This window comes from Paramisgurnus dabryanus, chromosome 17 (genome assembly GCF_030506205.2).
Source record: "Paramisgurnus dabryanus chromosome 17, PD_genome_1.1, whole genome shotgun sequence".
Taxonomy (NCBI): domain Eukaryota; kingdom Metazoa; phylum Chordata; class Actinopteri; order Cypriniformes; family Cobitidae; genus Paramisgurnus; species Paramisgurnus dabryanus.
Window position 1 is genome coordinate 31,381,984 of NC_133353.1, and position 15,506 is coordinate 31,397,489.

A 15,506-nucleotide genomic window follows, 5' to 3' on the forward strand; every position below is an offset into this window, starting at 1 on the left:
CTAGTGTGTTAAATAAGGAGACATCTAAAACATTCTGAAAGGGGGTCCTCGAGGACCAGGGTTGAGAAACACTGTTATAGGCCATTTGGGTGACCACCACCCAGCAAACTAAATGTGGGACAAGTACTAAGTTTTTTGTGGGACAATGTGGGATGCAACTTTTTGTATTCTGCCTTTTAGACAGCATTTTTGAGATATAGTTGAAGTGAAAAGTCTTACAATTTATCAAGATAGCTGAATGCAGACTTATAGAAAAAGGTGTGTGTGTTTATTACGGGGACGGAGTTCGTCTTTATGCATCACCACAAGAAACATCAAAGTACCGCAAGAGCGATTGATGTCACCCACCTGACGGCTCACGCGGGGCAAAGGGGAAGTCGAACACACCTATTTGTGTGAGTGGGGTTGCTGCTTTCGATGTATCGCTGCCAGATGGTGGAGAAACTATGCCACATTTTTAAAGCAGAGTTTTAAAGAACGCATGCATGACATTTTTCCTAATATGCGACGTGCGTGACAGGTTCGAAATGCTGTGCGGTACACCTCAAATCCTATAGGTCGTTTGTGCAAGCAGCGTTTTACGACGTAGTTACGTTTTAGAGATAAACGCCTCTAGTGGCCAGCAGCTTATTATGAACCGTGGTTACAATTCAAGGTTGTTTGACTTGTGTATCAGATCAATATACATGTAATTTTCTACATTTGTAAATTATGTACATAATTTTAAAGATATTTTGGAGTGGAGCCCTAAACCCAACCACTTCTCAACTATATAAAACACAACATGCAAGTAAAAGTGTAGTAATGGGTATTGCATAAATTGACCAATGAACAACAGTATAAAAGTCTTACAAACTCCTTCCAAAAATAATTGACAAAATTGGCCTTGTACTCAAAAAATATGCGCAGTATAAAACAATAAGGAAATGCTTTTCTCAGTGACAAATAGCATATTTTTTATTGTAATCTCACTGTGTAGCAATACTCAATGTTAGATTTGGCTCACACATCTCATATGATGTATGAGTCTCGCACCTGCTTCCCGAAGAACAACAATCAACAGTTAAGCTGAATGGAGGGAAAGTTGTGGCAGATTCTTTAAGTTGGCCGTTACTGAAAAGGTGTTTTTTGTGTGACAGAGGCTGTTGCATTGGCTGGGAAGGAAAACACGGGGACAGCTGTATAATTATACTATTTTTACTGTCAGGAGCTCAGTATGTGAGAGGAGAATTAGCATCACACCTGTGCATAATTGGCTAAATTAGCTCGCATAATGCAAACTCTGAGAAGCATTGGACACGGGGAGGAAACGCGGTGTTGAAAACTGAGCGAGTTGTTTGGACTCCCTCTGGAATTTAGTCAAGGGAGGAAAAGCTTGGTCTGTAATCTTATATCTTGAGTCAAAAGAGCATCCAAAGACCCCCTTGCAAGTGTTGCCAAACAATAAGCAAGTCAAGACCTTGATCTAGGATCTGCTCAGGCAGGAAAAACAGGCAAACTGTCCGGCTCTTTTTTGTTTAAATCCACCTCAGTGAATCTATCATCATCTATAATCTGCAGCAAGAGTGGCACGGGTTACTTGACAGGTGTATGCAGTTTAGGCTACTAAATCTGTGCTGAATTTGACTAGAGAAGTCACAATACTCATCATTTTAGGGCACTAGATGTATTCATGTGGACATCACGGAGTTTGTAGCCTTTTAAGTCACACAAATGCAATTTTTTCCATTGTCATACATAAAAGCACATCCTAACAAAACATTGTAGGATGTGTACATTAGTGAAACTGGCCCATAATCCCATTTTTTCCATTACACATTATACAATATTCATATTTTATAGCAAGTGCAATTAATTTTTACATATCTTCCATGAAATACTGATGTTTTTATAAAGTGTTAGTGCATCAAACCTTAATATAATGAAAATATTGCTTTTTATTTATAGCCAAATGAATCAAACAGTGCATAATCCACAAAGCAGAATTAAATGTGGAAATGCTTTTTATAAATGATGCACAATTCATAAAATTGTCTGACCTTTCAGTTTTCTGAAAGATGGTCCTCAAAATCATGCTTTCTTCTGACTGGGGTTCATGTGTCAATTTAATAGACAAATGAATTGAATCTCGGATTTGAAATGGGAGGCCAGTGAGAGCACTTTAAACTGTTTTCATCTACTGCCACCTACTGGTTAGTGATGCTCAACAAGGCGTTTTTTCTTAGGTCCAAAACGTAATCTTGGGCATGTTAAAATATTATATATTTTTTTTGTGTGTGTAAATATTAGAAACGTTTGTCTGCATTCTTAAACATGCCTACTAAACTATAATAATAATACAAAATAATAAATCAATATTTTAAACAAAAGACGCTCTCAAGTGAGCAGTTGACGTTATTTCCATAAATGTTTTAATGTAATAATATTTTCCTTATAATAAATAAATACCTTAAATAATATATTGATTTTATTTTCAGATTACATGAAATCGTGTACCCAACGTTTTTATTATAGATTTCTAAATCTTTCCAAAACAATCTTGAGTAGATACTAGGCATGTTCGCCTTCATGCGGTGCTGCAAGAACTGACAGGGATGACGTCAAAGTACCGCGAGAGCGATTCGAAATTATACACGGGCATATATATTGTTTTAGTTTAACTGGATACATTTTGTGTAGTGTCTTTGAAGGCCAAAAGGATTTAAAAAGAAATATATATATAAATTACAGTCTCAGAGGGCATGTTTCAACTAAATACAACTTAACATTTTATATTTCCACAAAAGTCCGGGGTACTGACTATTATTTTGAAAGCCAAACGGAAGTTGCGCAATGTTTTTGCTAACGACCCTCCCACCGGAACATCTCTGTTTTGGTTTGAATTCAACCAATCAAAATCAGACGAAGGCGGGGTGTTTACGGGTAGAGGGAGCTTTGAATTTTTTGTGAGTTTTTTAAACACACAGCTGTAGTATCTGGCATTTAAAACTAAACTTCGCTTAAAATGTATATTTTTGAGTTATATGACTAGAAAAAGCTCACGGTAACGCTGAAATGGCGATCTGGCATCACTAGCACCAGAGAACAGACGCTTGTTTTTGTTTCTGTGATAAATCTTCGCGTCGACATTTTACAATTCGTAAAGTTTTTCTTGCTGCTCGTTGCCAACGAACAAACCAATAATGAAAGCGAGGAAAGAGGAGAATACTGAAATAAAAGAGATTAAGGACGAGAAAGATCTCAGTAAGTCCTTTATTCTTACAAGTTACCACTCAACCAATCTTCCAGTGACCAAACTCATGATTAAATATAAGGTGTTTTTATAGCTGTAACTAAATTTAAGATATGTTTTTGTCCTTTAGTTTGTAGTCTTTGTAAACGGAGCGACAACTGTCCCGAAAAGTATGGGGAGAAGATCACACTCGAACAACACGACCTGACTGTCCACTATTTCTGTTTGGTGAGCAATCGCCATGTTACTTTTTACACCATGTATGGTTGGTTGTTTTTCAGGACTCATATTTCACATTGGGCATCAAAACAATGACCCAAAAATGTTAATTCCATTAAAATGAGTTGGACTCCATAGATCCAACAAATATGCTTTATGAATAACACGAAAATAAACAGCAGAAGTGTGCTTTACTTGCTTAACACATGGAAATAATAACAGACAAATAATTATGTTAGTATTAAAAAAAAAACTATTCGTTTTGCTGTCATAACTGCACCGTTTTAATGGTTAGTTGCATTTAAATACATTTATTTAGTGTAGTGTTTTTTCTGCCCCTGACCCTATCAGAACAGACTTGTACCTTACTAGTTAAAATGCCCATATTTTACTCAGCCTCAAGCCATCCTAGGTGTACTTAACTTCTGGAGTTAAAGGGCACCTATGGTCCAATTCACGATTTTACATTTCCATTACAATACGCCAGAGGTATTAAGGCCAATCACAATGTACAGATGAGCTGGCCAATCAGGGACAGAACGCTTTTCAGATCGATGAGTTATGTACAAAATCAGAGCGTTTGAGGAAGGCAGGATATCTGAAGCTACAATAATGTACGATATGTGGAAAATAATGTGTTTTTTGAACCATACACCACGCAAACACATTGTATTATTCCAAATACACAAAATAACGTGCCCTTTAAATTAAGTAATATCCGAGCCCTTTTCAGCTTTTTTGGATGGTGCCCCAATTTTAAAGCTAAAAAGCACATTCATCCAAAACGAATTCTGGGGGTGTGCACAACCAAAGCTTTTATGCCGACGGACGGCGTTTGTTTTTAATTGTTTCCAATGGAAGCACAGCGCTTTTCAAAAAAGCCAGTAGCTTGCGTTGTATGACATTTATTAAATGTACGGATTCGTTTTTTGATTGACGGGGCACTTTTGGATCTTTAAAAATGGGGCACTATCCAGTGCCATTATAAAGCTGAAAAGAGCCAGGATAATATCTAATGTAACTTCGGCTGTGTTTGACTAAAAGTAGCAAGGCATATACATCTACGATGGCTTAAGGTTGAGTAAAATATGGGCTAATTTTCAATACAGGTCACTTCCAGTTCAGTGGTTCTCAAACTGGGGGCTGCGAGATGGTGCCGGGGGGCCCTAGTTTTATGACATTTTATAAAATAAATTAATTTATCATGAATTTTGTGCAATTAAACCTTAAAAAAATAAGACTACTAACCAACAGCACTACTTTGTATTATTTAATATGTTTTGTTTAATTAAAAGTTTTAGAACAGTTTCTTCTCATAAATTGTCTTTGGGGGGGGCACGAAGGAATGCGCCGTACACAAGGGGGGCCGCACGCTGAAAAAATTTTGAGAACCACTGTTCTAGTCTATCCTGTCAGTCAGTCAGTCACAAAACACATACAGGAATACAAAATAACACCTTTACATCTTTAAATCATATTTATTCAAACATGTAAACTTTTCCCTGTCAAGTTGAGGCTCTGTAGATTCTGAAATATAACTTGTACAACTATGTACAACTTTTGTAAGAATTGTATTTCAAGTGTAATATTCCCTGCTTATTTTATAGCTGATGTCTAGTGGAGTGTTTCAGAGAGGAGAGGAACATGAAGGCATTCATGGTTTTCTTGTGAATGACATCCAGAAGGAGATTCGCAGATCTTCAAGACTGGTAAGTACACATTTGACTGACTAAGTATATTCCATTATCACCGTGTAAATGCGTCAGACACTGTAACGTATTTTTACTGATCACTTGCAGAGGTGCACGCACTGCAAAAAGATTGGCGCTTCGGTCGGGTGTTTCATCAAAACCTGCAGGCAGATGGTCCACATGCCGTGTGGAATAGAGGAGGAGTTTATTTTCCAGTTCACCGACTCGTTTCCGTAAGTGTCTTTTCAGAAGACGACATCACCTTTCCTTTGTAGAGAAACACATGCAGTGTCATTCCCACATATTCTTAACCATATCATCAAATGACATTTCCTAAATTCCAGGAGAGGGGGTTGATCTTATTTTGGGAAAGTGACCCTTAGATATTGATGATGGCAGCTTTCGTTTACAGGTGTTACTGTAAAAAGCATGCACCTAGTCAAGCCTGCGTCTCCAGTCCCAGTCTACCGCTCTCCTGCTCTGTGTGTCTGGAGGCCATTGAACCCGTTCTCTCCTACAATGTCCTCAAGTGTCCCGCGTGTCATGGGAGCTGGTTTCACAGGGCTTGTGTACAGGTACCATAAATTTACATATGCTTAATAAATACATTATCACGTCAAACTGTTCTTTAAATTTGATAACAAATACAATTATCTGGGGATGGAAATTTGAGCTCCGTGTTCCGACTCTGTTGTTTCAGCAATATGCATACAGTGCTGCTATGTTCTTCTTCAAATGCACGCTCTGCAATAACAAAGATCAGTTCCAGCAAGAAATGGTCAGGATGGGAATACACATACCAGAGAGGTAAGTGGTAGTTGTTTTCGTTTTGATTGAGAATTTATGTTAGGAAAGTTTTTTTTTTTTTTTTTTTTTTTTGCAGTATTGTGTTTTGTTTTTTACATATGACCTAGTGTTGGGCGATATGCCCTATTTTGAGATCGTCCTATCGTCAGCCTGTGAGATCAGCGATACACGATAGTATCGGGGCAGGGCAGTAGTTTACTCATTTTTTTATTTGTTAATTTTTTACTCATTATAACAAGTCACTTAATGGGTGCACAAAAAAGAACAAGAGCAACACCATCATGACCGCAACCTTCTTAAAACTGATGCCATTAATGCGAGCGCGTCATTAAAACCCTATCATGATTACTTAATAACTGTAAAAACATGCATCTGCGCATGCACACACACATGCGCGCACATACAAACAATTCAATGCATTTGTTTAGTGCTGTTGCAGAAGGCTACATGTGTCACGCAGTGGTGCTCTCAGATGAGACTTTTTAAACGCATCGGTCCAGCGGAACGCGATCATATTTTAAACACAATCATATATTAAACACGAGGGATGTATTGCTACAACTCCTTGAAATGCATATCATAAACAGGATTAATACCTAGTGATCTGACTTTGGACAGAGCGCAGCTTTCTGCACGTATGCGAAAGTGAGAGAGGCGCCATGCAGCGGGTCATATTTTAAACAAAAAGTAAAGTTTGCCTCAGCTCGCATGAAACGCATTAAACTGAACAAAGACATAAGGATTACTACTTTAGTTTATGTTTAGACTTCGGACAGATGCGAGAGCGCGTGCACGTGAGACAGAGAGAAGCGCAGCTGGTCATGACGCGGGTGCTAGAAGGAGTCCAAGACGCACGCATTAAGTGCAGGTACGTGCAAGAAGGAATTCTCTCTTTACAAGCCCTCCGCGTAAAGTGAAGCCCACAAACCCTCATGCGAGGAAAAGCATGCAATGTGGATGTTAATGTAAAACTATGATGATAATAATAATATTAGTAACCATTCGCCAACTATCGTCATGACTATCGCCATGAAAGCCTGCCATTGGCGATATGTCTGAAGATCGTCGATACACGATACTATCGTCTATCGGCACAACCCTAATATGACCTATCTGTGAGCTCAGTACACTCAGATATACTTATTCACAACACTCGGATATACACTCACCTAAAGGATTATTAGGAACACCTGTTCAATTTCTCATTAATGCAATTATCTAATCAAGCAATCACATGGCAGTTGCTTCAATGCATTTAGGGGTGTGGTCCTGGTCAAGACAATCTCCTGAACTCCAAAGTGAATGTCAGAAGGGGAAAGAAAGGTGATTTAAACAGTTTTGAGCGTGGAATGGTTGTTGTTGCCAGATGGGCCGGTCTGAGTATTTCACAATTTGCTCAGTTACTGAGATTTTCACGCACAACCATTTCTAGGGTTTACAAAGAATGGTGTGAAAAGAGAATAACGTCCAGTATGCGGCAGTCATGTGGGCGAAAATGCCTTGTTGATGTAAGAGGTCAGAGGAGAATGGGCCGACTGATTCAAGCTGATAGAAGAGCAACTTTGACTGAAATAACCACTCATTACAACCGAGGTATGCAGCAAAGCATTTGTGAAGCCACAACACGCACAACCTTGAGGCGGATGGGCTACAACAGCAGAAGACCCCACCGGCTACCACTCATCTCCACTACAAATAGGGAGAAGAGGCTACAATTTGCACAAGCTCACCAAAATTGGACAGTTGAGGACTGGAAAAATGTTGCCTGGTCTGATGAGTCTCGATTTCTGTTGAGACATTCAGATGGTAGAGTCAGAATTTGGCGTAAACAGAATGATGGAACATTGATCCATCATGTCTTGTTAGCACTGTGCAGGCTGCTGGTGGTGGTGTAATGGTGTGGGGGATGTTTTCTTGGCACACTATAGGCCCCTTAGTGCCAATTGGGTATCGTTTAAATGCCACGGCCTACCTGAGCATTGTTTCTGATCATGTTTATCCCTTTATGACCACCTCTGATGGCTACTTCCAGCAGGATAATGCACCATGTAACAAAGCTAAAATCATTTCAAATTGGTTTCTTGAACATGACAATGAGTTCACTGTACTAAAATGGCCCCCACAGTCACCAGATCTCAACCCAATGGAGCATCTTTGGGATGTGATGGAACAGGTGCTTCGTGCCCTGGATGTGTATCCCACAAATCTCCATAAACTGCAAGATGCTATCCTATCAATATGGGCCAACATTTCTAAAGAATGCTTTCAGCACCTTGTTGAATCAGTGCCATGTAGAATTTAGGCAGTTCTGAAGGTGAAAGGGGGTCCAACACAGTATTAGTATGGTGTTCCTAATAATCCTTTACGTGAGTGTGTAATGCATACCCCGGTAGTTTTTCCCATAACTAATATAAGTACACAAAAGCTATGTACAAAGTATAAAAGTATTCAAAATAGTTTATATTCAATTTTTTTAAATATTAAAAATAGGCTTTTTGCATCCATTTGTTTATTTTATTTGCATTCATAATGCAATTTTTATTGCACATCACTTTAGCATAGACATGAATGCAAATGTCTTTTTTTCTCTATTACTATATACTTTTAAATATATTTTCAGAGATGCATCATGGGAACTAGAAGAAAATGCATATGGAGAATTACTGCAGGTGTACCAGCGCTGTGATGCCACAAAGTGTCTATCTCACAGGGGTCGTAAACACAGCTCAGTCTCAGGGTAAACGATGTGCTTATATGAATCATATGAAATGAAATGGGATGTGTTCAATATTTAAAAGATGTCATTAAGATTACATTTTTCTGTCTGGCTTACAGATTTTTCGAAATTCTCCGTTGTGCGTTCTGCGGATCCAGAGGAACTCATCGAAAGTGCTCCTGCCTTGAGCTTTATGAAACCGAATGGACGTGTGATGAATGCAAAGGCGCTGTTGAGGGCAATAGTAAGATCTTAACTATTCATTTGTTTTCGATCAGCCTGTATTCATTTTGAAAATAATAATTGTAAAATGTTGCATTCTGGGACATGAAATGTAGGTTTGCATTCTCTTACATTATTATCTTGCGTTATCTATATTTATTTTTGCAGATTCAGTGTCTTTACCAAACCATGTTAAATCTCCACTGGCTGAAAGGCAAGAGAGGAAGAGATTATTTAAAGGATGTATCTCTGATTTTCATTCCTCACTCACTACTAAAAGGTACTTGCTCTGTCATTAGCATCAGGTTAACCACAAAATTGTCTTCAAACTATCCCCTTAAGGAACATCCATTTAGTGCCTTGCAAGACCCCGATCTTTTTGCATTGACATTACATAGTAAATAACCCAATTTTTTGGGTGTTGCAACAGTCTCGCTGAGGCTAAGACATTTGTAAGATACTTGCTATCTTTATTGAATGCATGATATGTTGTTGTTGTTGTTGTTGTTGTTTTTTTTGCTTATTGAATTGCTCAACCTTTGCAGGCAGTGTATGCCCGCCACTTTTCCAGAGATCTTAATGGGTCTGGCCTCTCAGATATCACAGCAGCAGTGCACAGAGGTGTTGGTGGAAGATGGTAATGATGATGAGGTGGTAAAAGCGGCTCTGAGGGTTTTGCGGCAAAGCAACTTTAACCCCTCCAACACACTTTCTGTGAAGTACTCCAAAGACAAACTAAACAACAACGTCAGGAATCAGCGTCGGTTTCTCAGATGTCTCGTTCAGAGCTTGGAAAAGTCTGAAATCTTTGAGGGACCCAATGGAGCAACTAAAAACCTGGTTCTGAACTCAAGAGGTACTATGAGACCCCCTCTTTAATTTCTAATACACTGACGTGACCTTGGAAACTTACTATTTTATTGTATGTTATCGTATGAATAGCTCTGAGGGATGATCTATACTTTGAGATCGGCAGCCTGTTGGCCCTCTCTTTGGTTCATGGGGGTCCTCCGGTGGGCTTCTTCTCTCCAGTTCTGTACCACAATCTGTTCAGCTACCCTACAAACTACAGACCTACATTACAAGACCTTGGAGACACCGTTTTGGCACACAAAATCAGAAGAGTGAGTTTTCATGTTGTTTATGTAAAGATATTGTAGTACTGCACTTTAAATAAACAATGTATTATTGATTATAGTGAAACATATGTTAAATATATATATATATTCTCAGTAAATATATATTCTCAGATTGCAGAAGCAAACAACATATTTAATTTAAGACGTGCAATGCAGTCAGCATCGCAGTACTTGGAAGTAGCAGGCTGTTGGCGAGAAGTCAGTAAGCTCTCTGACAAAGACATGTTGGTGGAGGATGTTCTCAATTTTTACTTGATCATCCGACTACAGCTGCCTCTGCAGAGGTTGGTAGACTTAAATGAAGTTGTGATGGCGATTAATTGTCCATATTGCCAATAGGCCTATACCAGTATTGTGTTTTGATCCACGTGTGTATGCTTGTTTACTGATACTCTTTGTTTTGCCTTTTTCAGGTTTCGGGAGGGTCTGAGGACACTGGGAGTGTTTGAGCAGGTCCAGATGTGCACAGAAGGTTTCTATTCGGTTTTCTGTGGCCCTGTGGAGAAGTTGACTGCCGAATGCATCCTGGAGCTCTTTACCACACGGTTTTCAGAGGAGGAAGATCTGAAAGCACAAGAGTACACAACTCAAAGCTTTTGGAAACAGTACCTACATGAGTGTGAAGGTATGTTTGTTACAAATGGTGTAACGTATGTTGGACGAATTAAAGGGATAGTTCACCCTCATGTCGTTCCAAACTCATAAGAACTTTGTTTATCTTCGGAACACAGTTTAAGATGTTTTATGTTTAGTCCGATGTTTTATATTTACTCTCTTCTGTGTCTCTTGTGAAGCGCATGCACGAGAATAAAGTCACGTGACTGCATTGACGCGGCTGTGGTGTTATCTGTTGCGCCCCAGCTGTTTTTTGTGCGTTGTTTACAGTCTGAGGGAGACGCACGCTGTCAGTAAAAAAAAAAACTTTGCAAACATGTCTGAGGATAACACGTCATTCGCATTACTGCAGTCAAGTGACTTCAGTCGCGGAGGAGAAGACAATGCTGAATAAAGTCATACATTTTTTTATTTTTGGATCAAAATGTATTTTCGATGCTTCAACACATTTTAACTGACCCACTGATGTCACATAGACTACTTTGATGATGTTTTTATTACCTTTCTGGACATGAACAGTAGGGCTGGGTATCGATTCAGATTTTCCAGATCGATTCGATTCTCAATTCAATTTTCGATTCTGGTTCTCGGACCGGTTTTTATACTCTATTCAACTCAATAAATATAGATTTAATACAAATACTATATTAATAAAAAGAACAGTGAACAGCAGGTTACAAGTGGGTAATTAACAAAATCGACGAAGCACCTGAAACTGCCATTTTAAGCACTGTATGAATGAATGAATGACAGGCTTGCCTCTTGCTCCTTGGTAACATTGCGCTAGGCAAAAAAGAGGGTGACATTTAGTGAAGAAGACTAGTAATTCGATTAACGTTAATCTTACGTTCAATGTTTGCAGAAATAAATATGAAAGGAAAAAATTGATTCTGCTCTTTGAGAATCGATTCTGATTTGACCACGTTTAAAAAAACGATTAATCGAAAAATCGATTTTTTTGCTCAGCCCTAATGAACAGTATACCGTACATAGATTTTCAATGAAGGGTCACTAAGCTCTCGGACTAAATATAAAACATCTTAAACTGTGTTTTCCGAAGATGAACGGAGGTCTTACGAGTTTGGAACGTCATGAGGGTGAGTCATTAATGACATTATTTTCATTTTTAAGCGAACTATCCCTTTAAAAAGTGTAACCTATTGCTTATGCATGTTAAAAAAAAAAATTCCCATGCCAATATACATAGAGCTCAGATGCAAATGCTGCTAAATGCCTTCTCTGTTAGATATTGAAATTACTGAATCTAAACATAAGAGCCTGATAAAAATGCTCCTTTACATGTCAGATGCATGTGTTTATCTTGTAGTGGTGCGACATGAGTTTACCTCTTCCTTTTTGTTTCAGATGGCCAGTGTGCAGCATCACTCGAGGATATTTTAACATTTGCCACTGGCACAGATGTTGTTCCATCCATTGGATTCAATCCCCCTCTAGCTCTTTCTTTCCTAATCTCTCCAGACCCTTCCTGTGCCTTTCCTCGGAGCCACTGTGACACCAATCATCTCATTCTTCCAATACTACCCTCTTATGAGGTCTTCAAGAAACACTTGGACTACACAGTGTGTCAGTTTTCGGTTATGCAGTACTTTTAGAGACTCTTTATCTGAGATTAAGGGTGCTGTTGCCCTTTATCTGTAATGGTGCTAAATAATATCTGTGATTTATTTATTGGAGTTATGTAGTATTATATGAATGGTATTGTTCACGTTAGCATTACTTGTTACATTCATCAGTAATATGATAAACCCTGTTGTCATTTATTTGACATTAATTTAGAATCTACAAAGAATCTAGAATGCAAATTGCAATTTGCCTTACATATTACCTAGCAGTTATACAGTAGGTTAAAGGAGTAGTCCACTTTATAGATGGGGCCCATTGACTTACCGTAGTATTTTTTTTCCTACTATAAAAAGTCAATGGACCCCATCTTTAAAGTGGACTACTCCTTTAACCAGTCATAATTTCATTTCAGATTATTCATCAGTTTAAGTTGTTCAAAACTGTTAGGCCTCAGCTGGAAGCAATGCATGTTCTTTAGACTCTACTAGTTTAGGTGCATGTAAACATGGCTTGCAATATAAGGTGTTTGTTACCAGCCACACCATTCAGAGTTGTACCAGTTTTATATATAGTGCATCTACAGTTAAAATGTTCAGTAGTTATAGATATGCCTACAGTCTGTATACCAAGCAACTGAGAATTTTGATTTTTTATTAAAACATGGTTAACAATGAATACTTTGTAATTTCCTAGTAGCCACAAAATGGTGCTGTTGCAAGTTTAGCTTGTATATTAGCCACAATAGAGTTTCCGTACAATGGATAAATGCGTCTTTATAGCCACTACACATGAATCCATACATTTTACTGTATAAACTGTTCTTTGAAAATACAATTGCAATGTATGTTTTTTTCTATTTACCGTTTTTTTTTTTACTGTTGCTCATGTTCTTTAAAGTTGTTGTCAGCTTTATATCTGTCATAATTTATTAAACTCTTTGATGTTACTCCCACTGTTTTTCCCACTTTTAATAATTAACTGTGTAAAATCGAGTCAAACTTTCACAATAAGATGGCTAATATGAGACATCATGAGATAACAATAGTTATGCTGTGCATCACAAGCACCAAACTATTAATAAGCTCAAATAAAATAACAGTATGGAACAGTTTCTCAGATAGGGTTTAAATTAATCCAGGACTAGGCCTTAGTTATTTTAGGACGTTTTTACAAACATACCTTACAAATAGACGTTTTTAATGTACATTTTGTGACAAAACAATGGCACTGATATGTGTTAAAGGCAGGGTGCACGATTTCGACACAACATTGTTGTCTGGGTTGCGTATGTGTGGGGCGGGTCTATCAAAAGAAGGTCCAGATTCTATTGGGGTAGGGGCGTGTTTGTTTAGGTGATTCCAAATTAGGGTGACCACCCGTCCCGCGTAGCGCGAACAGCGTTTGAAGCCCAATTCATGCGTCCCGCAAATTGAGACCGTGTCACGCATAATCAATGCTTGTTTAAAAAAAGTTGGTCGCTCTATATCCTTGAGCCCCATGCAGCCAAACGAACGTTACTTGACAGTTCAGGCTCACTCGCCACTCGCACGCTACTGTTGCCCCTCAGCTGAACTGCTGACTAGGCTGTTGTCAACTTTTCGTTGTTGTCATGACAGCAAAGTCCGCACGCAGCCACGCACGTGCATAACTTTTAGGTGCGCGCTTTCCAATTCGAAAAATGGAGAAAGAGACTGAGTCTGACTCTGCACCGCCATCATCGATTAAAAAGAGAAGGTGTGGGTACAAGAAAGACTGGGAAAATAAATATTTTTTTGGCTAAAGGTGTCTCCAGAACACTGAACAGTTTTTTTCCTGCGCCTGCCTTTACAAACATGCAAGTTCACCATCCTTCCTCCCCCTTCTAGTTCCGTGAACCTCTGGAGTTGTGAGTTAAGACTTTTTTTAACTGTTCCTGTGTTATTGAGCAACTTCAATTCCTGTTAATTCTATAATTTTATATTATAATTTATTTAAAGTGAATAAATTGTAATGAAAAATAAATTAAATAGCTAAAGTAAATCGTAAGTGGAAGTGCATCTGTCAGTTCATTGAATGTTCAAAATATTATGAATCTTTATTTAAAAAAATACACATTGGTTGCCTATATTCATGAGCATACATCAGCAATTACACATGTTTAGGGGAATAGGGCATTATTAATATGCCATGTACACTGCAAAAAATGATTTTCAAGAAAAAAAATCTTAGTATTTTTGTCTTGTTTTCAGTTTTATCTAAATGTGTGCATAAAACAAGCAAAAAATCTATCAATGGGGTAGGCACATTTTTCTTGAATTTAGAGTTTAAGAAAAATTTTCAAGATTTTTTTCTTACCCCATTGGCAGGATTTTTTGCTTGTTTTGGGAACAAAATCACTAAAATTTGATATTTTTGGTCTACATTTTTGGACTTATTCTCTTGGGTCGTTTTGCTCATCAAGAAAAAACATCTTAAGAATTTTTAGATATTTTTACTGAAAACAAGACAAAAATACTAAGAAACTTTTTCTAGAAAATAATTTTTGTGCAGTGTAAGGTGTTATGTGCTAAACATGGGTAAACCACTATCAATAAGTCTGCCTGTGGGATGGGTGCACCGCCGGGCCATGGAGTGTCCCACATTGTCCCTCGGAAACACACCCCTTGTCCCCCCTTGGGCTTATTAGCAGGTGGTCACCCTATTCCAAATGTCAACATTGGCTTTCAGAGATCGTGCACCCTGCCTTTAAGATATGTTAGTGCAAGATGTTTTTTAATTAAGGCATCTTAGGGGTGGTTTCCCAGACAGGGATTACTTTAAACCAAGACTAGGCTTTGGTTTATTTAGGAAATATAACTAGTTTTAACAAACATGCCTTACTAAAAGCCAAACAAAGGGCACTGATGTATTTTAAGATATGTCAGTGCAAGTTGTTTTCAGTTTGGACAGCTCTTACTTTTACTTTAGTCTGGGATTAGTCTAATCCCGGTCCGGGAAACCGCCCCATAAACATGCATTTTAGTCTGGGACTAGGATAAGCCGGTGTCATGAGCAATTCCCCCGGGCAATTCGGTCTCCCCTAGGACCCCGCGTGATTCCATTGGCTGAAGAAACTCCTGATGGGTAGTTTTCTTAGCGCCTTATTTATAATTCCTACAAAATCGCGTTATGATTTATGTAGTTAGAACGTTGTTAAACAATTGATGTCTTTTAAATGATATGTTTCATATAGTAGTATATAAATGAGGCTATAGGTGGGAGATCTACACATTGCTTGCGTCATTTTATTATTTAGTTTATTA

General features: G+C 38.3%; 1 protein-coding gene across 1 annotated transcript; it reads left to right on the forward strand.

Moving 5' to 3' along the window:
* The first annotated feature begins 2,919 nt into the window (after window positions 1-2,919).
* g2e3 (G2/M-phase specific E3 ubiquitin protein ligase) lies at window positions 2,920-12,896 on the forward strand. The gene is made up of 14 exons (XM_065288788.2): window positions 2,920-3,243; window positions 3,363-3,460; window positions 5,059-5,160; window positions 5,251-5,375; window positions 5,555-5,717; window positions 5,843-5,949; window positions 8,570-8,686; window positions 8,785-8,909; window positions 9,056-9,167; window positions 9,433-9,743; window positions 9,830-10,011; window positions 10,138-10,310; window positions 10,440-10,651; window positions 12,007-12,896. The coding sequence occupies exons 1-14, from the start codon at window positions 3,183-3,185 to the stop codon at window positions 12,252-12,254; spliced, it is 2,136 nt and encodes a 711-aa protein (XP_065144860.2). The 5' UTR covers window positions 2,920-3,182; the 3' UTR covers window positions 12,255-12,896.
* The last annotated feature ends 2,610 nt before the right edge of the window (window positions 12,897-15,506 follow it).

Excerpts from the sequence above, each read along its gene's own strand:
- g2e3 (XM_065288788.2), top strand. The coding sequence starts at position 3,183 with ATGAAAGCGAGGAAAGAGGAGAATACTGAAATAAAAGAGATTAAGGAC. Across the intron at positions 3,461-5,058 it reads CTGTCCACTATTTCTGTTTG|CTGATGTCTAGTGGAGTGTT; the intron begins GTGAGCAATCGC and ends CTTATTTTATAG. Across the intron at positions 5,718-5,842 it reads TTCACAGGGCTTGTGTACAG|CAATATGCATACAGTGCTGC; the intron begins GTACCATAAATT and ends CTGTTGTTTCAG.